At 39.2% G+C, this 26475-nt stretch overlaps 2 protein-coding genes and 1 long non-coding RNA gene across 3 annotated transcripts in view; 1 reads left to right on the forward strand and 2 right to left on the reverse strand.

The window, feature by feature from the left end:
* Window positions 1-26475, forward strand: part of LOC105666541 (U-scoloptoxin(05)-Sm1a) — a 93298-nt gene that overhangs the window by 30098 nt on the left and 36725 nt on the right. The window contains exon 2 of the mRNA XM_048412539.1: window positions 24238-24368. Within this exon, the coding sequence (XP_048268496.1) occupies window positions 24238-24368 (131 nt within the window). The remainder of the gene's footprint in view (window positions 1-24237; window positions 24369-26475) is intronic.
* Window positions 41-1869, reverse strand: LOC125386393. The gene is made up of 2 exons (XR_007226497.1): window positions 1823-1869; window positions 41-652 (listed from the first exon to the last, which is right to left on the reverse strand). It is a non-coding gene; the product is annotated as an uncharacterized LOC125386393 (long non-coding RNA).
* The window catches only part of LOC100643595 (MICOS complex subunit Mic60), a 115638-nt gene continuing 97474 nt past the window's right edge, over window positions 8312-26475 (reverse strand). The window contains exon 15 of the mRNA XM_020867041.2: window positions 8312-10997. Coding sequence (XP_020722700.2) covers window positions 10968-10997 — 30 coding nt within the window. The 3' untranslated portion in view covers window positions 8312-10967. The remainder of the gene's footprint in view (window positions 10998-26475) is intronic.

Below are 26475 nucleotides of genomic sequence, written 5' to 3' on the forward strand. Positions count from 1 at the left end.
GAACGCAGGTGTTTTTTTTTTTTTTTTTTTTTTTTTTTTATGGCCATTTGTCGTGTCGAGCTTCAGCTTCGATCGGTGCAGTTTCATCGCCCAGGAATTTTTCGTGGCTTTTATTGGACGAAGCGAGATCGATGGTGATGGATATGTCACTTTTACGAGTATATCGTATATCGTGTTTAGCCTTATGGCAAAACCTTTTGACATTTTTTCTATTGTTAACTGATTCTTACCCTTAACTATTGTCGCTTTTTTTCTCGAATATTTATCTTGCATTTAATTGCTAAGAAATTTACTTTGGCTTGAATTCAATTAAATTCTATCTGCTTTTGTTACTTTATAATATATCGATTCAAAATTAACAAAATTATTTACTAACCAATTATGTTACGAACTCATTCGTTAATCTCTCTTTCATCGCGTATTCTATGGTATTTGCTTTTTATTTTCACTATGTTGCCTTCGCTATCAGTCTTCCATTATCTTTGCAATTGTTTTTACGCTCAGTGGTATCGCACGAATTCTACAATCGTTCTCATCCTAAAGATACGGACACATCTTAAACGGTAACTGTTCGTAACGTATCAAACGTTTTAACGTCTACTCGTAGCTTAGTTTTTATCAATAAAAATTCTCCGGTTAAGAAGAGCACAACCTAAGAAACAAGAAGAATTATAAAGAATGAATTATCTTTTTTACTTTTTACAAAAGAGTAATTTATAAATTCTGTTCATTTTTCAACATCAGCCTGCCACTGGTTATAAGGAAACGCTGGTTATTTCTTGGACCGCAATTATCATCGTTCGAGCTTGAGTTTCACAAGGAACCCAGGAACCCAGGAACCCAAGAACTCAAGAATATTCAATCTCGGAAGGTCATCTTTCTCCGCGCGTATCGCGGCTCATTTATCACAGTGTCTAAATCGATCACTTAATCAAGCTAAAAAGGAATCCCTATGAACGCGGCTCATTTATCATTAACTGCCATCATCTCTGATTAACTTTTGATCTCGTTATGTCGGAGCACCTTGTTATCTGTATTACGTCTGCAATCGTAACCAATAACTAAGTCTTGAGCTTGCTAAGAGCTTGCTGTCGAACAATGTACAATTTCGATCCTAATCTTAGTTTCTTATGGTAGCTGGGAAAAGAATAGAATAGGAAAACTACGAGACGAGATGTATGATTTGCGAGGATAATTAGGAAGAAGTTGTGAAAGAGAAGCTAAAGGTTCCGATTTTTTAATAATTATTAGAAATTTTAAGGTAAAATTAAAGAGCAAAAGTTAGAGCATCGACAAGCTAATTAATTGGAAAGTAAACCTTTATTTGCCAAAGAAAGTTTCTGATAACGAGTAAGAATCTCTTTAACACTAATAAAACTTGGCCTTACCCTAGACCGAAGAATTCTCAGATATAGGTCACGATAATATATGGCTTATAGAAATCAACGATTTACCATGTTAAAGATGGTTAATAACGTTAGAAATCGAAAAGGGAGTCGGAAATGGGAAATCCAAAACTATCAGACGTAAATTTCTTGCGTTTCTTACAATGAATTTTTCATGAAAAACTTCGTAAAACAAAAAGTCGGAAGAATCTTCTTGGTTTTAAATATATCATGTCAAACGTAAATTTTTCACTCTCGACTAGTAATTCATACTCGATAAGCCCTGAGAACTTTTCATCTAAAGATAATGTTGAGAATTGTAGATCTTGATGGCCGAAATATTGTTATGGAAACATTAAATTTACGCTTGGCATTAATATTAACGTAGACACATATTTATTTTATAAACGATTTCTAGAATATTCATCGATACACACTTGCACGCGTCTCAGCACTTTCTTCCATACCCGACCTTTTATCGACTGTTAACCGACTGAACTGTTTACATTCGTCTGTTTTTCAGTCGCCGCGCACACACATATCTCTACACACTGATATCCACATACAAATATCTCTACTACGCATTTAACCTAGTCCAGCACAAAAATTATACATATCTCAATAGATAAATAAATCGAAAGACCAATCCCCCTATCTTTAAATATACGTCGCCACTTGACGAAAGAATTTTCTCAACTCCAGACTTACCAAATGCAAATTTCTCGGACTTGTCAAAAGTTGCAAGAAAATTGATACGGTAGCGACCGATCACAAAGCAACCTTTTCATCTTAAAATACGCGCGACTCTTTGCAAACATATTTCTTACTTTCATTACCAATATACTCTGGAACAACCAGCTCTCACAAAGGGGCTTGAAAAATGGAAAGAACAGTAGGACAGGAAAAATTGACATCTCCTTGACGACATTGATCGTATGTCGTCGATCGACGACATAGTTTGCGAAAGACTAATCGCGTCGATCTGACGGGCTTTCGTGCGCAACTTAACGAGAGTCAAACTTTAACCCTTTGAGTGCTGACTACTCGCGGCCTATATCGTCCGTACGGACGGCGCGCGTCTAGCGCTGACGATCGCTGTGGACGGAATACTTTTTCATTAGACTGAACTCTGTTAATTGACTATTCAAAGCGCAAATCGTAATAAGTTATAGTAATTCTTTTGCACGAGATTAAATGATTCAAGAGCGAGCGTTATTTTTTAGTTATTTTTAATTATTTATTATAAACATGGAAATTTACAGTTAACTAGAATTTGGGTAATAAACTAGAAAACAATAAACTAGAAAACTAAATTTAATAAATATAACACAAGTTAATAATTTAGTTGTGTGTGAAAAATTCAGTGCTTGAGAAAACTAAAAAAACCAGATGTAGAGTTTTCTTACAAGTGGTGACCACTTCAACAATAACGAGGCACTATTGGCATTTGTTTACTGCTGTAAGGAATGCATTTATATTTATTTCACACAAACATGATAGTATCACTTCTGCGTAGGTGTTCGGAAAAATTGAAAAACCCATACATGCGTCCTTAACCCATGCCGGGCACTTACAGAAAGCGCATATATATGTTCTTAGTCCACACCGTTAGCTTTCGCCAGACACCTATATGCGCCCACAGCACTCAAAGGGTTAAAGCGAATAGAAGTTCTTGCACGTCGATTCGGCAGCGGCAGCGGCAGCAACAGCCAACGAAAGTGGAGAAGAAGATGGCGACGCGCGGCAAGGGGTCGCAGAGGCCTGCGGCGAGCAGAGATTAAATCGTACCATGGTAAAGAGCTAATCTATCCGTCTCTCTGCTCTTTTCTCTTCTGCTTTCTCCTGCGGCTCACTCCTTGTTCCGCCTCATTCTCCACCACGCTCTTTTCATCCTTTGTCCCAACCTTTCTCTCTTATCCATCGGGGCTTTCCATCATTTTTCCTTCTTCGTCCTTCGTCCTTTCTTTTCTTCCTGGAATTGGAAACGTTCGAACCGTTCACGGTGGTCAATCTCCCTTGTACCCTTTTCCACGCGCAGACCTTGTAACAGAAGTCTGCGCTGAATTCCTCGTTTGGCTGTCGATCAAACGTTCAACTTTTCGTTTTTTCCACTCTTTCTTCCTATCCCTTGCCGAGCTAACCCTGCTTTTTGACACAGTGATTCTCTTTTGTGGTCGTTTCATAGATTATCCAATGAATAGACAAACGGATTTCAATCGTTTCGTTTTCTTCGTTTCGTGCGATTGCAACGGTGGCGGATTGGTGGACGTTTGTCTCGACTGACCGAATAACTTGTTTTAAAGTACATAGCTGCGTAGGTGAAGAAGAATTCTCATCGTGTGCAACTTTCTAATTCACGTTGGGAATTCTTTTGGTAAATGTGTCGAACGAACAATTTCCTACGAATCTACGTCTTAAAATAATTAATACGAAATCACTATTTGCCCAGCTACTTTATTTTAAATTATTATCTATAGTCGTTAAATCGAAACAGAAGATATTGTATGATTTATATGAAGATCTAACCTGATAAGGAAATATATTTTCACAAAATAATCAATGAAACATCGTCGAAATTTTTTTCTTCCGCATGATGGACACTAATTTTCAGTTTCTACATTTTAATTAACATTTTAAAGAATTCTTTCGGTTAATTGGACAAATTATAACGATATTTTCAACCTTTTCATTAAATTTATTATACTGATCGAACTACTTTTCAATTCTTCATAAAAGGTCATTTATAAAAATTCGAATAAGTTGTCTGTTATACAATAATTCAAAGTATGCAATTTATTATTAGTCAACTCGTACAGAATAGAAAATAGTGTTTTAAAGATCTTTTTGCCAGCAGATAACAATTTCCGTAATATATTGAGAAATCTGTTCCTTATTGTATCTAAACAAGCTTTCTTTCTCCCGTGAGGAATCGATCTGTAAAAATTAAAGTATATTACCTATCTACGGCAATTAGAAACTTGCAACGACTTCATAGTTGAAAATTATCAGCTCTACAAGTCTCTCCACCTCTAGAATCTTTAACGATTATTTTTCCCAGAGATAATAATTTTTATGTTTGTTACTTCCAATCGTCAATTTTGCGAAGAATTGAATGGCAAAGATTAAACGAATGAGCATAACAATTTTTACAGCCTCTATCCTTTCGTTCCAGGGAGATTTTTCTCAAGTCTTTCCTTCCCCCTCGAATAAATCTCGCTAGTGGAAAAAGCTACACTTTAACCGACGAGGATTTCCATAACCTGGACGAAAGGTCGTCCAACAATGTTTCAGATAACTCCTTCAGCTTCCACTTTTCCTTAATTAATTAACTTTCTTAGCCCTGGTACCCATCGACGATTTCTAACGAACAATTCTACGCGTGTGTCTCGATTATATTTACATATCTTTCTTAATTCCCTTCGTTCGCGTTACCAGTTATTTCTTTGGTCGCGGCTGCTGAAATGTCAGCAATGCGTTTCGAGAACCGACAAGCAAACGAAGGTCGCAAATAAGAATTTCAGCCCCTCGTCTCCGAGAACAAATGTTAAGAATTTCACTATTCCTATTTTTCTGCAATTTCTCAACTGTAAGATCGCGACAGAGTTTGATTTCCCCTCGATGGAATTATTCGATGACTCTACCGTTTTTTTTATTATATATGTCGGAGATGAAAGGACACCGGAACCTTCCCTTTGGAACTTTGGGAAAATCCCTTAACACTGTAATCTAGATTCTACCATAGCCGTAATTAAGCAATTGTCGTTATTCAATCCGATTGTATTTGTTCGAGATTTGTGATAATAACATTGGGCTCGAGGCGACAATCAGTCGCTGAACGTAGCCGCGGTCAAGGGATGAACGTTTTGTCTAATAAAGGTATAAAGTAATAGTATAGCTCTCCTTAAAAAGAAATAGTTGTAGCGGTACTCGACAGTAAACATTCCAACGGTTTCTGTCCCGTAGCTCGCCATACACAGACTCTATTCTTCGGGTAAGATGATTACCAAATATCGACGCATCTCCACAGTACATGTTCAGTTAGCCTGAGGACCCCTTACAAATCTCAAGATTTAGTTAAATAAAGTCCTTCAAACAGACAAACAGTCTTTGTCTTAACTACGGGAAGATAGAGGAAATCTATTTTTTAACGAATGACGCTTCCCGCTAGCAACTTTCCCTCAAGGGCAGGTAGCATTCTTTGCTAACCACCAACATGGAAATTGACTAATTAATAGCAACGTCAATTTCCTTCACTTTCCGAACGAAGGCTTTTCTCCACGAATCCGATGATCTCGTGCCCTTAGACACACACTCCATCATAGTTTTCCTCTACACCGTGACGGAGACGCACTCTCTCGTGCGAGTTGATCAACGATTTAAGTAACGTTTTTACAAGGAGTGATTACTCCACGTTGTAACATAGAGTCGAATTTATATTTTGACGAAAAGTAAATTTGCTATCCTGTTGACCGCGGATTCGTTATTAAACCTAGGATCATTGTCATTAGCATCTCGAGTATCTAATTACCACGGTTGTCAAATTCTGTAATAATCATATTTGCACTAGTCAATATCTTCTCTATTGCAAAACAACAATGTCTAATCCAAACGAAGATTCGTTTTACGCCCCTAACCCTAATCATAATGTGAACCCGACATATATATGTAGTATCTAAATGGGTCTTAGAGGAAAGGACAAGTAATGATGTTTTGGTTTAACAAATGATATTCAAAACAAGGAACTGATTACAATATTGTCGCACGTCTTATTCTCATACTCGGCTCTCGACTTCCCGATTCACACTGTCCAGCTTCTGTACTCGCTCACTCTCGCTTCTCAACTAACACTGTGTTATTTCCCAACTAACTAATACCCCATGGGCTAGTATTCCTTTGTCTTTTCTTAGCCCCACTACGCATGTGTTCTGCGAAGACCCGTGGCCAGGATTACGTGGGCCTTTTCTACGAAACTACTCACTTGAAAGGACCGACGACACATTAATGGACCTGACGAAGCCGCGGCTCTCGCGACATTGTTTATGGTTCGGCCGATATCTTAGGCCTTTTGCCCACGATACTACATATATAATAAATATTAAATACTTCTTATAATAGTGGATAATTATTTGTGAAGACTACGCGAAAGCGATACATTGTAAATGAATTATCGTGTTCTTTGCTTACTATTATTATGTATATATACAGGAGAATGAAATCATTTAGTATCTCATGAAATAGTACTCTCTTTAGTCTTTCATTTTCATAATATGGAAATGTTTCAGCTTACATGTCGATTCGATATTCGCTGAATAATTTCAAAGCTGAATGAAACGTTCGTTCAATATTCAGCCATAGCTTCGTAATTCTGCTTAGCACGCGCGTTCCAACAGTATTCACTTGACAACTTGAAGTTTTCCAACGCACAAATTCCCTCAACTCTCTTGTATTATTTGCAGTTTAATCATCTTTCTACATATATATTCATACGATATTGCACAATTTCAAACCAATAACATCGTCGTATTGACTAAAATTTATATACTAAAATTCCACACGATGAAAAAAATGAAAGTTAGGAAGGTTTATTTTAAGAAGTTTCAAGGACTTTCAATTTTAAAGAGGATCTTTTCCCTCCGACACTTACACAAAAAATTCTACTTTGCATCCTTGTACCATCCTTATCGGAAGGAATCGAAACCAACCGCTTTTTTTCACACAGCAGATTTTCTTTGTAAAAATGCTAACACGAAGTACTTATCGGAAATTCATAGATCTACAGGCTATCTATCATTATCGTCGCAACTAAAACAACAAAAAAAATGAAATATACCCTTGTAAACTAAGGTCTACAATAAACTGATGGATGCTATTACAAGATTCCTAACTAAAAGAAAAAGAAATAATAATAATAAATAGTATCCAAAAGCCTGAAATCTCTCCGAACCAAATAGTCGAATGTTCATTGTCGATCCACAAACTTATCTGCTACGAAACAAAATTTTTCAACCGGAAGAAAATTAGTTATTACTGTATATTCTACCATTCTTAGTCTACCATAGGATTCCCTATACTCTAAAACTCTACTCTCAAATCTTTCTCAAACATTCGTGTCGAACAAAAGACTTCGGCATCGTAAAGATCCCACCTTCGGTCGCCAGCCCCTTTACCATCCACGTAATCCATACATGATTAGGCCGATGAAAATGCCGGCGGAAGGTTGTATTCGTACGAAGGCTACCAACTCTTGCTAGCGGACAAAAACATCGTTGGGTCACCGCGGGGGCGGCGACTCGAAACCGAGGGGTGGAGGCTTTGGCCGTGACGAACGACGAGGATTTCGAAGCGAAGCACTCGTCTGGGTTGGGCAAACTGACCCAGATAGGTGAATAGTAAATGCTCCCTCTACACTCCAGCCAGCAACCTCCGTTTTGCGGAAAATATCTATTCCCCCGTTCCTACTCTCTCGGACACTGTACCAGACTTTCGTCGCATTGCTCCGCTTCCAACCCTTGCCAGTGAATGGACAATACAATTTCGAAATATGAATCAACGCGAGGGGATGGCCAGCCCTGTTTACAACCACTCCGAGGCAACGTCAAAGGATGAAAATGTATCAGTCAGTCGATGGACGGCAGAAAGGGAAAAGTTGCAGTAGTACTTTTTATTTATTCCATTCCTATTTTTTTCTCTCGTTAATCCTTGTAATAGAGTTTATTGCTTTTTTCCTTTCCTTTAATTTTGCTCGCGGACGTTTGTACATAATTTTTTCACGATTACTAGGAACATTTGCAGATGAACCATGGACGAATTTTTTGGTGTCATCTTTTTTTTAATCATCGTGGAGTGATTATTGTTCTTTTTTCCTTTCCTTCTTTATTTATTTATTTATTAATTTACTTATATATTTAATTGTTGAAAAGCTTGCATTCTTTTTTAGGCCGTTGCGTTGGTGGTTAGTAGGAAAATGATAGGGAGAATTGATTCGTTACTTTTATCGGAAAATTGTGGCTTCTTTCGGAAACAGTGTCGGTTGTTTGCGAATGAAGAAAGCAAAGAAAGCAAACTGGTGCGATAAACATACCAGTGGATATTTTATAAAATGTAATCAGGATATAAACAGCGTAAGTAAACAAGTGATGTAAAGTAAAGGAACAATGTGAATAAACAAGGTAGGATGTCAACAACAAGCAAATCAACGTTGTAAGCAAACAATTTGAACCTTGAACTATATAAACTAGTACAGCTAGAACTATAAATAAACTGGTAGGCAAATAAGTAAATTAATAGGTGGCGTAGGATATAATAATTGCAATTTCATAGAAATTTTCTATCATTTAAAGCAAACGTATGTAGACGCGCAAACCAATTCCAAGAACCATAGAAAAATTTCTATCGAACTACGTGCCCGCTACTGGGGGAAGATTCGCCCAAGGTTTGTGCCGAAAATGTTATACCAAAGTATTTTTCCAAGTATAGCGCGATTTTCTAAAACGCATCCTTCGGTGGAACGCTCCAATGCGAAAGTATTTTATCGCTTTTATACAGAACTCGAAGATTTATCTAAGAGAACCGAAGAATCAGTTAGGGAGTCAGAGACGGGCGCAAAAAGCGGGGACAACGCGCTCGGTTCTCGTTTATTCAAATTAATTGTGCCGGAACACACCGCGATCGCTTATCCCATCGAAACGAATTGTTATTTTGTTAAGCTTAGCCAAAGGTAGAGAAGCTCGATTATTTCGTCTCGATGAATTTCAATGTTTGCCTCGTTCTGGACCAACGAGATTATTAACATCCAGCTCTCCGTAGAGAACGTGCTAATTCTCATGGAAATTTTCGTGAAACGAAGAGAATTGCTTTAACAAATGCTAAATGGAATCTTTGTTTGCACGATGTCTTATTTTGCTCATCTTTTCCCGACGAAAAACGGCATTTTAAATCGTCGATTTAATCGTGTCCTCGTTCTCACTCTACTCACCACTACTATCTTACCTTTAGCTTTGCACTGCCTCTGTCTCGCTACTTTCGTTTCATTCCCCCATCTTTTTGCGACGAAGAGTCGTCGACGATCCGCAAGTCCGCAAATCCGCAAATTTCATCGACCGCAATGTATCAAGTCTCCTCGTTCGCGGAATCCAGAATAGCAATTAAGGATTCCATTCTTAGATTCCGTCGTAGTCTGTCGTTGTCTGTCGTTGTCTGTCGTTGTCTGTCGTTGTCTGCCGTTGTCTGCCGTTGTCTGTCATTGTCTGCCGTTCTCTGTCGTGCATGCAGCATCGCATAGCATCGCGCCACCGCAATGACCGCTATGCAGGACTGCTATGTAACCCCACGAGAATCAGCATGTGATCGCGCGCGCGTGCAATGCACCATCGCGGCAGGCATCCTGTTCTACCACTGTTTACGTGGAATTCGTGTTGGTTCTCTCAAAAATTGAGGCCAACAACAATTGCAAAGATATTTGCACGTTCATAACTAAATTTGAAATTGCCAGTTTCTAGAATTTGTTAATAACATCGTGTATCGTTTATTATCATTTTATCGTCACAATTGGATTAATATTTATGTTTGAAATCTCTTATAGTTGTCTTACAATTTCATGAAATAGCACTCGTTTTTCGCCAACATCTATCAACACATTTGCAGCTAAATTCAAAAATTGTTTATTTCTGCAATTAAGAGGGCGCGGACAGTTTAATTTCAACTGCTCCGTACTCGTATTTTGTAGTTTTGGTAAGAATTATTATTCATGACATAAAAACGGCACAACAACTGACATCCAACACAAACGTTTCATTCTTTTTGACGATGTCTTGTTGTCAGGATAATTTACCATTGCATTAATTCTACCGCGTACCAAGCGTTCAGCCGATTATTTTCGATCGAAACAATTTTCTTCTCTTCTCTACTTATTTTTCCGCCGATTTTTCCAACAATCCTTACATAAAATTATCACCGTAACTTGAGTAGAAAATAATTTAACCAAATCACTTGCTACAAATAATCTGCCGTGCCGTTATAACTCGATTTTTCCACTCAACTACTTCCTTCGTCCGAACAACGTTTCCAAAGACCTTGAAGATTGCCGAAATTGCCACAGGGGAATAGAAGGTTCATAGTCGGACATCGTTGACAATCAGATGACGAAATGCCCGAGCAAAGTCATGCTTTTCTCACGTACGATTAAACGGTGTCAAGAGTAGTTCACGTCGACGTTTCCTTTCCATTCGTTCTGCACTTGGTTCGATGACTTTCATTCGACGAAAGATATTTCAACGGGATACACGACGACTGGTACCTGGTACCGTACTCTGCACGCCAGGAACACGTAGTAAACCAAATCCAGATAGTCCAGATAGCCCAGATAGGTAATTAGCTGGCTAAGCACTAGAGTACTCGGTACACGAGGATCCTTGAAACAGAATGTAGCTTGGAAGTGAAGAAGCGTACGATGGCCCGCGAGCAGGCGGAAGCAGGGACAAGTAGAACGGTAGTCTGCCTGCGGCATGGCAGTGCCGTGACTAATCTGGATCTGTGGCTGAACAAGTGCCACTTAACTAGCCTTCGTCCGGGAGTTGCCATCACTCAACGGCCACTGTGCGCCCCTACGACCTCCTTAACATAATATACATATAAATTACATATATATATATAAGCTATTCGACGCCTATTTCTATATATATATATATATATGTCGGAGATGAAAGAACGCCGGAGCTCCTCCTTGGATTCGCGGGAATACCGCAACTCTGTAACTTGGATTAAACAAATGCCGCTCCGATTGTTCGAGATTTATGATCATGAGCTTGGGCTCGAGGCGACAATCAGTCGCCGAACGTAGCCGCGGTCAAAGGGATGAACGTTTTATCTAACAAAGGCACAGAGTAACTCTATTCCTCTCCTTAAAAGAAATAGTCGTAGCGACACGTGGCAGTAAATACTTCAATAGTTTCTATCCCGCGGCCCGCCACACGCAGATTTCGTCCTCCGAGTAAGATGATCGCCGGGTGTCGGCATGCCTTTGTGGCGTATGTTTAGCTAACGTGAGGACCCGCTATAGATCTTAAGATTTAGTCAAGCGAAGTCCGTCAAATAGACTTTGTTGCAACTACGGGAAGATAGGAGAAACCTATCCTCCACGAGCGTTGCCCCCCGTCAACAACCTCCCCTCAAGGGCGGCCAGCATCTCTTTCAAAACGCCGATATGGAGATCGACCAATTAGCAATAGCGCTAATTTCCCTCACCTTTGGAACGAAAGCTTTCTTTGACGAATCCGAGGATCTCATGTCCTTAGACCCACCCATTATAGTTTTCCTCGACGGCATCGTCGAGACGGAGAGTCACTCTCCGGTACGATCTCGACGACGATTCAAGTAACTCTCGGATACGTAGTGATTGCCCCACGCATTAACATTGAGTACAACTTAGACGCTAAAGAAGAGTAGAGTTCGTCATCCCGTTGACCGTGGATTCGTTATTGAGCCTAGGATCATTGTCATTAGCTTCTCGAGTATCAATTTATCGCGATTACTTGTCCAATTCCAACATGGTCATGTTTGCACTAGTAAATATCTCCTCTATTGCATAGTGATCACGTCTAGTGTCAATAGGAATTCGTTTACGCCCTTAACCCTAACTCTAATCGTAACGCCAACCCGACATCAGAAGTGGGATCAGTGCCGATTATAACAGTGTTAGAACTTACGACCATCGTGCGCGAGTAACCCAGTCGCTAGTGCAAAATCGAGTGTGAAACCTAACAAGTTTTCGCTACCACGTTTTAACCCTTAAAATCGCACGTTCCGACCCCGCTGCACGGGGCGCAACTGTCAACCTGATTATGAAAGAAAACCATAATTTCAATAACGAGTGGCGAGTCGACTTCTACGTACTGGAAGCATCATCGGGTAGATCAAGTCATCTGGGTGAGTCGTTTCCATTTTACTCGGATTCGGGAGCCGAGCGTTCACTAATTAAAGAGTCCGTGGCCTCGAGATTTCTGGCAAAAGAATGACTGACATATTAGTAATGCGAGGGGCAGGAAATACTTGTATTAAACATACGCCTCCCATTTGTTCATCGTGTGTATTAATGATTTTTACATCGAAGATAATTTCTCATGTCCTTGCTGATAGTTATCTAAAATATGATATCGCGATTAGTTGTGGAACTCTAAGTCTGGGTTTTGACGTAACATTACACAAAATAGCCTCGCTATGTGTAAAACAAAAATAATTAATGTCTGTAATGAAACCACTGCAAACGAGATTGTCGTTAATGAAGCTGAAACTGATGTACATGGTAATAATAAAAGTCGATCAATTTCTCTTCTCGACAAATTCAAAGATTCATTCGTTACGGATTCCCTACGTATTCGCGTAAATACAGGCTGGTTAGAAATACGATTAATTGATCCTAACATCACCGTATGAGGAAGTCCTTATAGATTTAGTGAGGAGGACCGAAGAGCGGTACGTGAGAAAATAAGCGTTTTAATTAAAGCAAAGAACATAAGGCCTAGTAATTCGCCATTCGCGAGCCCTACGTAACTCGTGAAGAGGAAAGCGGCTCAGATATATTACGAGTGGATCCCCGAGAACTAAATCCAAGTACCGTCGCGGATCGGTACCCTTTACTCCTTATTGCGGATCAAGTCGCGAGATTGCAAGAGGCGAGATATTTTATTAGCCTGGATATGGCCAGCGGGTTTCACCAAATTCCTACTTATCCTAATTCAGCGGAGTATACAGCGTTCGTTACTCCCGACAGACAATATGAGTAGATAACGATGCCGTTTGAACTGAAAAAATTGCGCCGTCCGTCTTTCGGAGGGCCATTCGCAAGGCCCTAGGCAACCTCGCTCATTCGTACGTTGTTATTTATTTCGATAACGTTCTAATTATTGCCGACTCGATAGATCAAGCTTTAGGAAGATTGAACACCGTATTAGATACCCTCGTAAAAGCAGGATTCTCTGTTAACATTGCGAACTGTTCTTTTCTAAAGACATCGGTGCTCTATTTGAGATACGTAATTCATAACGAAGAAGTTCGTCCGAACCCGGGTAAAATACACACCTTAAGCTCTTTACCTGTGCCAACAGCCGTCACACAGTCCAGGCAGTTCATAGGGTTAGCTTCGTACTTCCGAAAGTTCATCCCTAAATTCTCACAGGTGATGAAACCCCTGTATGCGCTCATCTCAAATAACAGAAATATAACTTGGACAGATAGGCACGAGAAAATAAGACAACAGGCAGTTTCCGCCCTGACCGACGCGCCGGTGTTAATGATATTCGACCCCAATTACCCGATAGAACTACATACTGACGCTAGCTCGGAGAGTTACGGGGCGATTTTGACGCATCAAGTCGAAGGTAAAGGCAAAGCAATAGAGTATTACAGCAAAAGAACTACCCTCGCAGAATCTAGGTATAATTCCTACGAACTAGAGACGTTAGCAGTCGTAAACGCAGTCGAGCGTTTCCGTCACTATCTACATGGATGGGAATTTCTTGTCGTCACGGATTGCGACTCGTCGAAAGCGTCGAGTAATAAAGTACATTTAAATGACAGGGACCATCGGTGATGGGCCTACTTGCAGACTTTTGTTTTTGACATTATGTATCTGGAAAGTAAACGGACAGCCCACGTAGATTTCTTCTCGCGAAACCCCGTAGATTTAGACCACCGTAAAATTGATAAAATTGCGGAGAAAGAAATCAATCTGGCCGAAATATCGGAATACTGGCTACTAGTCGAACAACGTCGTGATTCTCAAACCTTGGGAATCGTCAAGAAATTGCAAAACGATGAGCTCGCGGAAGACATCGCGAATACATACGAATTACGGTCCGATACTCTTTACCGTAGGATACAAAGAAAAGGCAGGACTCTCTGTTTACCTATAGTCCTAAGAGGTTTTAGATAGTCTGTTATTAACCATGTGCACCAGTCAATTATGCACTTGGGTTGGGAGAAAACGCTCGAGAGACTGTACGAGTATTACTGGTTCGAAGGGATGGCGAAGTACGTTCGCCGATTCATTGAGAACTGTCATGCTTGTCAAGTTTCGAAAGCTAGTTCAGGTAAGATACAAGCCGAACTACATCCTATACCTAAGACCAGCATACCCTGGCATACGGTCCACATGGACATAACAGGCAAGTTGAGTGGTAAAAGCGATTCAAAGGAGTACGTCATTGTTTTGATCGATGTGTTCACTAAATTCGTATACCTGCATCGTACTCGTAAGATAGATTTCCGTAACACCATTAAAGCGCTTAAACCCGCTATATTTTATTCGGAAGTCCCTGCCGGATAGTAGCAGATCAGGAAAGATGTCCTAAGGGTAATGAATTTCGAGAATTCTGTGAAAGCAAACGAATTAAAGTTCACTCGATAGCGACCGATGATAGAGCCAATAGACAGGTAGAGCGTGTTATGCGTACATTGAAAATACGTTCACGACAGTAGAAACGACCGGGCGGCCGTGGCAAGACGCGATTGGGGAAATGCAGCTAGCGTTGAACTGCACCGTCAACCGCGTGACCAATTCGAGTCCTTTACAACTACTAATCGGTAGATCGGCGAGACCGTATGACCTATTGCTACCCGACAATATCGAAGAAAAAGAAGTCGATATCTCCGATATAAGGCAGCAGGCCGTACAGAACATAGAAAGTAACGCCCAATACGACAAAGAAAGATTTGATAGGAACAAAGCTAAAGTGGTTAGGTTTAACCTCGGCGACTTCGTACTACGCAAGAACGAGGAAAGAAACCAAACCAAGCTAGAGCCGAAATTCAAGGGTCCATTTGTAATAACCGAGATTTTGGAAGGAGATAGATATATTCTAAAAACGCTAGACGGCAAACGATCGTATAAAGACAGTCACGACAGATTAAGAAAAATGCCGGACAGTCGCGTTCCCGCTGAGTTGGACGTCGGTAGTGACGGCAATAACAGTGACCACGACGACATGAGTGCCTCGATCTCGGAAGATCCTTAGCACAAAGACCGTAGCACCTTACGGAGTACGTTATGAAGCTCGGTAAAGGGGCAAGTGATGTGTTCACGCGCACCATGAGCTATAGAGTTGTGAAGCTCGGTAAAGGGGCAAGTGATGTGTTCACGCGCACCATGAGCTATAGAGTTGTGAAGCTCGGTAAAGGGGCAAGTGATGTGTTCACGCGCACCATGAGCTATAGTGTTATGAAGCTCGACTAAGGGGCAAGTGATGTGTTCACGCGCACCATGAGCTACAGTGTTACGAAGTTTGGTGCGGTCGTGCGATCTAGAAAAACGAGATCCATTGGGGTACGAAATCGAGACTGGTCCATTTCGCCGTTATGACCCGACTGATAACCCACAGGACGCAACTAGCACTTCCAATACTAATTACAACGTTACTAATTCATGTTCTCTTCTATTCCTTTTGTTGTCAAACCTCCGAACAAAATTTTATTGTTACACTGGACCCTCAGCTTATTTAGACATTAAGTTAGATTGTAAACAATGTTAATTGTACCGAGACTAACGTTAAGAAAACTCAATATTGTAGCTACACCCGAGGACGTGTGATAGTCAGAATGGCCGTGTCGGAGATGAAAGAACGCCGGAGCTCCTCCTTGGATTCGCGGGAATACCGCAACTCTGTAACTTGGATTAAACAAATGCCGCTCCGATTGTTCGAGATTTATGATCATGAGCTTGGGCTCGAGGCGACAATCAGTCGCCGAACGTAGCCGCGGTCAAAGGGATGAACGTTTTATCTAACAAAGGCACAGAGTAACTCTATTCCTCTCCTTAAAAGAAATAGTCGTAGCGACACGTGGCAGTAAATACTTCAATAGTTTCTATCCCGCGGCCCGCCACACGCAGATTTCGTCCTCCGAGTAAGATGATCGCCGGGTGTCGGCATGCCTTTGTGGCGTATGTTTAGCTAACGTGAGGACCCGCTATAGATCTTAAGATTTAGTCAAGCGAAGTCCGTCAAATAGACTTTGTTGCAACTACGGGAAGATAGGAGAAACCTATCCTCCACGAGCGTTGCCCCCCGTCAACAACCTCCCCTCAAGGGCGGCCAGCATCTCTTTCAAAACGCCGATATGGAGATCGACCAATTAGCAATAGCGCTAATTTCCCTCACCTTTGGAACGAAAGCTTTCTTTGACGAATCCGAGGATCTCATGTCCTTAGACCCACCCATTATAGTTTTCCTCGACGGCATCGTCGAGACGGAGAGTCACTCTCCGGTACGATCTCGACGACGATTCAAGTAACTCTCGGATACGTAGTGATTGCCCCACGCATTAACATTGAGTACAACTTAGACGCTAAAGAAGAGTAGAGTTCGTCATCCCGTTGACCGTGGATTCGTTATTGAGCCTAGGATCATTGTCATTAGCTTCTCGAGTATCAATTTATCGCGATTACTTGTCCAATTCCAACATGGTCATGTTTGCACTAGTAAATATCTCCTCTATTGCATAGTGATCACGTCTAGTGTCAATAGGAATTCGTTTACGCCCTTAACCCTAACTCTAATCGTAACGCCAACCCGACATATATATATATATATATATGTCGAATTGTCGTTTGGATTTCGAGCGCGAGACGATTCTTCGTTAGCATTTGCCATCATGATGTTCAATAAAGGTTGTATTTACATAAAATTATATTTCTTTACAAAGTTTGATAAATAATTAGTTTAACGGTTAACTAAGATAACAAACAATAAGTAAACAAATGCTTTAAATAATATTCTTGGGTTCTGTAACGAATCCACGGTCAACGGGAAACTTTCTGTACGTTTTAATATATTTTTGATAGCACACTGACACGTTCACTCTGGCACAGGGTTTCTCTAAGACTGACTCCAAGACGATGACAGTAAACTCTCCAAGGAGATTGCAAAATAAAAGACAGATACAGTTACATATATCAAATACATATCGATCGGGAATATCAACAAATTCCCAAGCGCCGTAACTAGGCAGTTCCACATAAACCAGCATTGCTCCTGATCAAGACTTGATTGTTTATACAGCGTATCCCTTAACACTGGAACCTCCTTTGTAAAACATTTCGTTCATCCCGTGACCGTGCCTACGTTCGGCGACCATGTCACCCTGAGCCCAAGTATTGAGAAATCTTCCAAAAGAAAGGCTCGATGTCTCTACATCTCCGACATATATATATAGATGGATAAAAGGTGCCTAAAAACAGGCGTCGAATAGCTTCGCGAGCTAGTGTAAGTAACGTTCTTCTACTATTTCTACTGTTCTTTATTAAAATGTGATATCGAAATACGGATGTATTTACTGCACTTTTACGTGATTCGAAGAAGCTGTTTTGCAATTAAACGAAGCGGAAAAAGAAATGTCAAGGTGCGATGCCGAAACTCGACTCGAAACATGCCTTAAGATATTATACAGAGTATGGTATATGTATACACCTCGATCACCCTTCCCCTTCGTCTCTTACGATAGTTTGTACGATGAGGCGAGATTCCAAGCGAGCGCTACTTGTGTTCTGCGAATCGAAATTCTTTAAAACCTGCAGATTATCGTGCATATTATACCTGTTTCCCCTTTGGAAATTTCGACATCTTATCTTTCACTTCCAGCTGTAAGATCCGATCGAAATAGTAAAATTTCAGTTGAGAACTGTCTGAATTTGGTTAATCTCTCGATTATGGAGCAGACAGATGACGGGCCAGTTCATTTATATATAATACCGGTTTACGTTACATAATTCGAACCGTCTGTCGTTCCGTTTGGAAATATTTTTGTTTTTGTTCGAGTGTTTGTTCAATTTAAGTAGCTACTTTGCAAATGCAAAGATACATACTTCAACATTCTTTGATTAAAAGATAACAAATTTGAGAAAAATAATTGAAACATAATAGATTATTCGCTTAGATAGAGTTTACAAGTACTTTTAAAGAAACGCGAACGAATTTGTCACTCAACTTAATACACGTTTCAAACCAAATTATTATATTAAAGTTATGTTCTATACACTTTGCTTTATCGTTAATCAAACGGGGCTATTTCGTGCTTAAAGAAAGGAGAAAAATCGAAGAAAAGCCCGTTGGAAAGGGGAGAAACTCGAGGAGAACACGTGACGATTTCGCGTGACGCAAGAGAACTCACTCAGGTCTCGTTTCCTCTTTGCGACGGATTTTGCCGTCACGTTTACTTTCTCTCGAGTATCTCGGAAACATACATATGCCCCTTGTCGTCTAACTTGACAACCTTAAATTACTCGCAAATTGTTCCTGCCACCAATAAACTTTTCCAGCAAAGATATTGCACAGTTTTCCACAACCGTATCCCTACACATTAAAATTTATTTTATACAATCTTAACGAATTACCAACATGTTACCTACATTATTTTATCTGAAATAACGTAGACTAATTTATTATTTGCGAGCGATCTCATTTTATTTATATCTCGTTTCTCCAAGTTAAATTTATTACGTTTAAATTTCGATGCTGTTGTAATCTACTTTCAATTTCGATACTTTTTCGATACTTCCAAATTCAATACTACTACAGCTATATCTACATCTACATCTACATCTACCATAATCACTAAAATCATATATCATTTCCTTTTTGTTATTTTTTCTATCCCCTTGTATCTTATTTCTTGTAAAATTGTTTTCTAATTAAAATTATGTACTGTTAAAATTGGAAAAATTTTAGGCCATGCTCTTTCCTGCTTTGTTTCTCTTTTTTTTCTCTTCTTTTCTTCTTTCTTTCTCTCTCCTTTCTTTTCTTTTTTTTTTTTTAATCCAATTAGTTCTTTGTTAGAATCAGGCAATAAACAACGGAACAGTGTCCAACGGACGAAACTTTGCTCTTGATCTTGCTTCTATCAGATGTGTCGGTTGGGAACTAGTTTCGTTTCCACCATTTCAAGACCCTGAATTTATGATGTTGAATCTGTTTGCCGTTTAGCGTAAACAAAGATTTAGGTCGGTGAAATTTCATCTAGATACTCAAAAAGTTCTGTAAAAATTAACTAAAGGCATCTTCCTATTTAAAATGTAACAATGCTTGATCTTCATTTAAGCCGAGCGATCTCCACTTTCGAAAAATATACTCATACGAAAGCGTTGCAGATTATCTCGTTGCATGTAAAAAATTGGGGGAATTTTTGTCATTGAGAAATTATCAGAAATTTTGAAAGTAATTTTAGATATTTAAAAAGACTTATCCCCGATACTCTCTTACCATGGTGTGAAAATTCAACAAGACATTGACAATTTTCTAAAACAATTCTGAATGTTCGAAGAGAATTATCCATCGAAACAGCATCGTAGATGAATTACTTTTTCACGGTAATATAACAATTGTACATGGCTAGGATTAGCTTTGGATTCATCCAAAATTCTTTAAAATCACATATCTATTTGCATAAAAAACTTATTGTGAAAAAGGGAAAATTGTTAAATCTCATTTTCGTTATAACAAAACTGTATTTTCGAGTTATCGCGGGGAGACGCGGTCGCGAGAATACGCGTCAACGGGAGTCGTAAATTCCCGTTACGATTATAATAATCGACACCACGAATAATTCGATCCCCTTATTTCGGTTAGGATAATAGGGGTGGTTGTTGTAGTATAACGCTGGGATTCACAGAGTTATAAAAATATATATTTCCAACACTTTATACAATCACACAAAGTAGTAACGCCGTTGATTATGATACAGGTAACGAAGAGAAGGATTATTCTTAGATGAGAGAATCCGTATATATGTTGCCTTGACTGTTCGTTGGTTATGAGAATCAATATAGTGACTCTCCTGATGGCGTAGAGGCAGTAGAGTAGCAACAACCGGAAGTGTAGGAACTCTGGGAGATGTAGGAACGGTGAGAGCTATAGGGACTCTAGGATCGTGAGAGCTGTAGGAGCTGTCGGACTTCTGGGCACTGTGAGAGCCAAAGGAACTCTGAAGTTCGTTTGGATCTGATTACGGAGGAAAGCTCGGTATAGGTGTCCCATTTGAACTAAGAACGCGGATTCGTTGCTCACATTTTTTGTTAGGAAAGTGAGGGCAATGATCCGCGATGCCGATTGTTTATGACCACTGTTGGGAATGAAGATGGGAGGAAGAAGCCTCTTACCAACGTGATTTATGGGCGACATTGTTTATGAGAAAAGCCAGCTTTTCCGTTAGGCAACTATTCCGTTTTTCCCATTAGGTAACTACTTCCTTTCTCCGTAATTTGGAAGAATGTACACTTAGACCTAAGGACTTTGTAAGTACCAGTTATAAACCGAAAATACTTGCAGGATTAAAGCTTCCTGCAAACTAATAAGACTCGGTTTATGGTGGGGCCTTAGGTTTATTGAGGGTTTCCCTAACGGGCCTTGACGATCAGACAATGAAGGACGTCGCGCGGACCTTTTCACGCGACGTAACAAAAACATTGCAGTGCCTAGTCGTAATATAATTATCAAACTATTTCACGCATGACGCGTGAATAAACACTATGCATGCCTAATAATACACGTTATAAGAATATCGATTTTCGCCACCGAGGACCTTCTTCCATTTTCTGTGTCGCATTGAACGCCTTAAACTAACTGTCTAAATTACCAGAACATTTATCGATCGTCCATTGTTCTGGAAAATAATTCGAAACTTTCGAGACCAATTTATTTGCAGCAATAGGAATAGGCAATTTCAAATTCATTGTAACGCGAAACATTAAAAATCGTTATAATAATAATTGGTAAACGATCGTTTAATTTGTTCGCGATTCTCTAAATTAATTCCAACTTTCTAAATCAACGAAAACTTATTTCCAAGAAACGAGGAAGTACTACTCTACCTCCTTAAACGTAATACAAAACCTTCAAATTCACTATAATAATCGGTAGATACGCCATTTAGCGACTAGCGTGTAATATTATTGTATTTCGTAGAATCAGCAGATGCTTGTTGTAGGAGTCGTAGGAACAAGCGGAACGAGTTTGGTTCGCGATACAAGTCAAAGCAAAAGTTTCCTCCACCCTCTCGCCAGTTTGAAAAATATTACTTGTAAATTTCTAGCAGACAAACCAGTATATCTTGTCTTCTCTTGGCCTCTTGATTTACCTCCTCTCATACTCTTTTTCTTTTCCTCCTTTTTTCTCCCTACCACGCCACGGTTTTCACACGCATTTTTAACGATCACTTGGACGAAGCGACACTCGCGTTCATTTCCCGTCGCCGTAAATTCTTGCATTCGTGATAGCATCCACCTTTACCCACCCTTATTTGCCTATTCTTTATCCAGATTATTTATTTTGTCCAAGCAAACGCCATTACGCGAGCCTCACGACGCGAATTTTTCCAAGTATCATCTAAAATAACATTGACAAAATTGACCCAGTCGATTTGAATGTTCATTTTACAATTGTTCCTGTAAACCTTGCCAAGTTTAGTTGATTATTTAGAAAGTGATACTTTTCGTTTCGTGGAAGATTTGTGGATCGATCAAATTTAGTTGTCCTACGTGTATACCCATTCTGCAGAAACAGCTACATACAGATACAGCCGATCAAAGTGACTAGTTAGCAATATATATAGATGCGAACCTTACGCGTTTCAATCAATTTGTAATAACTGATTTGTGATAGCCATAAATGTCATCTGTATCGCTGCGATTCCCATCGCTGCTATCGGATCTTATCGTTCAACATGCGAGAACGCGCGTTTAAATTAACAAATGTCATTTTGTTATTATTATAATATATTAGTTACGAAAGAACTGCAAATTTATCAGTGTAAATATCTCTTGTGACAGCAGAGAAGAAAGAAAGAGTAAGATTTCTAGCATTCTCAGAGTGCTATATATAGAAAAATTGGCACAGCAGAGGATATTTGTTCCTAACAATAATTTTATCGAACATTATTGTTCGCCAGTGTTTTCCAATTTCCAATCAAATATTTTTGCCGGTTCAGTGGTATATCTATATCAGTGGTATATAGGTATGCAAATTTAGGGAAAGCAGGCTGAAATGTAAGATCGAGGTTATAAAAGATTATGTTTCAAGGCAGAAGTTATTTAAAATTATTTAAGATAATAGATAATTTAAACGAACTAAAGTTTGTAAAAATTCAACGTTGCAGTTGATCTTGTAACAAACGCTATTTTTTAAATATTCAAGGTAGAAGTAGAATCTTACGATTAAGATATATTCAAACTAAAAAAAGAAGAAGAAGAAAAAGAAAAGAACAAATATCTAATTAGGTTATAAAGGAGCAAATAAAACATAATAAAATAAATGAAGACAATTAATAAAGACAATTTTGGTAATATTCGATCTTAGAATTAAATGCTTCGCTAAGAAATGAGATGCGCTATTTGTCACATTTCTTCCGTTATCTTCGATTAAAATGTTATATAATAGAATAATAGCTTAGACAAAAACTCTTGGTAGCAACTGTAGATAGTTGGGCCTGTTTTAGATCAGAATCTAGAAACTATCCTCGCCGGATACGTTAGCGGAAGTTTCGCGAATCTTCGAACATCGACGGGGCGGGCCGTGGGACGATAGAAACTTTCGAAACCCACTTGCACGATCTGTATTGTTTCGTGGTTGTGTTTCGTGTTCCTCTGGACGGCATAAGAACGCGTTTCCACAGCTCCAACAACTTTCTACACGTCGAACGCGCGTCGACGTCTCAGAACGCGAACGGTTCTTTCCATTCTTACTCGAAACTTGTTCGCTTCAGAATGGCTACTTTGAAATTTTAAGTTGTCCCAAGTTCGTTGCACGGGAATGGAAAATATTTCCTCTCTGTTATTTTCACGTTATTTTATATCCTTATCTTTGTTTCCATAGATTAAACTACCGACTCGTTTAGGTTCTCCAAGTGTCCAAATGTACGAATATTTTGAATTTACGATGAAATTTTTATCAAATTGAAAAAATTTCGATCGAGTTTGCCAGTATCTCCTCCGATTTTGCCAGCTTGCCCGGTGCAGCGTGGAGAATTCTACCGAGAGTGTCGCTGCCTCTCGGCGTTCCAAAGCTCGTCATGGAGGCAGATTGAAAAGTTTCGCGGCCCCTTCGACTTCAAAGCGGAAACGGGTCTGTAATTTCTACATTCGCAAGCAATCTTCCGTAGAACGGATTACTCTAGACGATGCGACGCGACGTGGAAAGATGCGATACACTCAATTTACCGAGTTCGTGATTTAGTTCTATCGCATGGAGCTGCTTTGATCCTCTGTCACGCTTGTACTAATTAAAAGATTCTAATTGACCCGTACTAATTGCGCAGAAATTCGTAAATTCTTTGTCAAATGAGAAAAATTTAAAATTATGGCAATTGTAGGTACGTGCGTATTTAGTATCTGTTCGATAATATTTTCTTTAATGTATTTTCTGCTTTTTTAACGTCTTTTCCAAGTTTAGTTGTTGTTTGTTACGCTACTTTTCCCCACACTTTTCAAAGCCACTCTTATTATTTTATTACTTTTATTCTTCATACTAGCATTCTTATTATAACTTGTGTTACAGTTCAAGGTTTCAAGGTTCGGTTCAAGAACTTTGAAAATAGAACTATTTTTAGCCGATTCTGCTGTTACTATGTTATCTTTTCTTTCAAATTTCTCATTAACAGACCCTTCAACATTTTTTAACTATGACAATCTCCCTATATTTATTTGTAATTTTGTCATAGCAACAATATCGTATTCGCTAACGATAAGATAATAGTAAATTTTCTGGTATAAATAATTTTAACCAGGGGTTTCACAGCATCGTTCATTTTATCAGTATTACCATTGAACAAAGGATCGTTTGAAATTTATTTCACCAAAGAATTCGCATTGTTTCAGGGCTGACACACAGTCTCAAATGTTATAAATGCGGACAGTACAATGAAGGAGTCGGTAGCATCACACCGTGTATCAATTATACCGCTCACATGCATCTAAAGGAGTGTTTACCCACGGCCGAATGGTGCATTGTAAGTAAACATTTGTCTTATCTTCTATTCCAAACAGTATTTAATTAAATTTGTTAGTCATTGTCTTATAGAGGAGGCGAAAGGAACTTTTTTCTTCTTTTCCTTTTTTTTTTCTCTTTTTTTGGTAATGGGAAAAATTTGGAGGATTTAATCAATTTGAATGATGTCAATCAACGAAGAATACGAGTTTTCGTGGCCTACGCTAAAAACCGAAATTTAAGATCAACTTTCAATATATATATTTTGCTGGATGTTGTCATTTAGCGAGCAAATTGCGAGCGACAAATTTTAGCAGCAGCTCGTAGATAGCGAACGACATTTGACTGCAATGGCAAGCGTATATGTTACATTTGTCATTCTCGTATGTTCCGACTAGCTCGGATTCCGAATCAAGTGGACAATTCTGTGTATCGACTTATAAATTAAATATTACAACTAAAAGTTTGAGGTTTACAGAAAAGAAGAAAAAGAAACGAAAAAAGGAAAGAAAAAAAGAGTTGGATGAAAATAGTAGAAAGAGTTTCAAGAGACTTTCAATGACCTGGGAAAGCGAAGATCGAAGCGGGAAGTAGAACAGCGTACCGAGTCTCAAATCGCGATCGTTAATTGCGGATAATCGTGGTTGTTTCCAAGTCGTGGCTCTGTTTCGTGTTTTTGTCGAGGAACAAAGTGTCTTCAGACGCTGTACAAGTACAACGCTGTACAAAAAGTGCAGAGACGTTCTCTTTTTGTCGTTGCGAGGCTGAAAAACATTTCAACTTGTTTCTTAAGAAGCGGAACTTGTGGAATTATTTAGAAATAATGGAAAATGTTTGATACAGAGAGAAATTCCACTACCTTCTTCTTGTATAATAAATTTCTTAATTTCTATCAATATTTCACACTTTTTGTCGATTAACAAACAGGTAGACGGTTATATTCTTTATTTTAGCCTCGCTGTCCAGAAATCCTGACTCGGTGTACACTTGTTTTAACTTTACGATAAATTGAACCAAAGAACTGTAATTGGAAATTGCTGTCGACTCCATCTCTCAATTCAACGACCTCGAGACATTTAATCGAATCGCGTAATCTGTTTATCGTGTTCGGGCACGTGTTTCACAATCGCAATCCTTGCCAGGATTGTCCTTGAAGGAGATACAATCCTGGTGAATTAACGGGCCATCTCATTCGACTCTATCAATTCCCAATCGCGCACTGCCTTCCGGCTAGATCAGCGTCCCCGTAACTGCATTATCATATTATACCGTTGGATATTCTGACGTGGCCTTCGAATTACTGCCACCGGTGCGTTTGCTTGGTATTAATTAGCATTTTGCGACAGCAACGGGATGTCTGTCCGCCATGTGAATAGATTTAGCCGATCTCCCATAGGACCGTCAGATCGTTTAATTGCGCGATAGAATTGGCGGCGAGTTAGATTTGATTTGGAAAGCGGGATTTTCGTTGTTTGGGAATTCTGTTGCTACTTGGAGTGATATATTCTACGGTGGAGAGGACGAATAGATGGCTCTTTAAAAACGAAAACGGTAACACGTTGCAGACGTTCCAGACCAGCTATACTCGATTTAGATAGCTTCTCACTGTTTTGGTTGCGAGTCGTCCCATTTTCAAACTCTCCTTATTTGAAATTTTGCGGTCAAAAGGTTCCAATTAGAGATAGATCTCCGATTTGAGTAATCTTGCGTATTAAAATGTTTCGAAACGATGCAGTTAAGAAATATTCCAAATAAGAATTCCTTTAATATTAACAAATATTTCATCTACACGAGATCTCTTAAAATTAAATTAAAAGCTTCACGATTCATCAGAATCAGAATTTTGCGAAATCGTAAAATCTGAGAATCTGTAAATTTCGGAGTTACGTATAAATCATCGATACACGCGTTATTCGCAAATTATGATACTACCGTTTGGAAAGTATCGACATGAATGGTAGGTAGCGAAATATAAATTTCGATGTTGATTAAATGTGATCTAATTCTCGCTGACAGTAATCGTACATACAAGTAACCGCAGCCTGTATTCTCGTGTCGCAGATACTGACCGACTTTTATCCGGTCGAACAACGATCACGATGTATCGTGTAACCAAGAATCGATAGCAA

This window comes from Bombus terrestris, chromosome 15, assembly GCF_910591885.1.
Source record: "Bombus terrestris chromosome 15, iyBomTerr1.2, whole genome shotgun sequence".
Classification (NCBI taxonomy): Eukaryota; Metazoa; Arthropoda; class Insecta; order Hymenoptera; family Apidae; genus Bombus; species Bombus terrestris.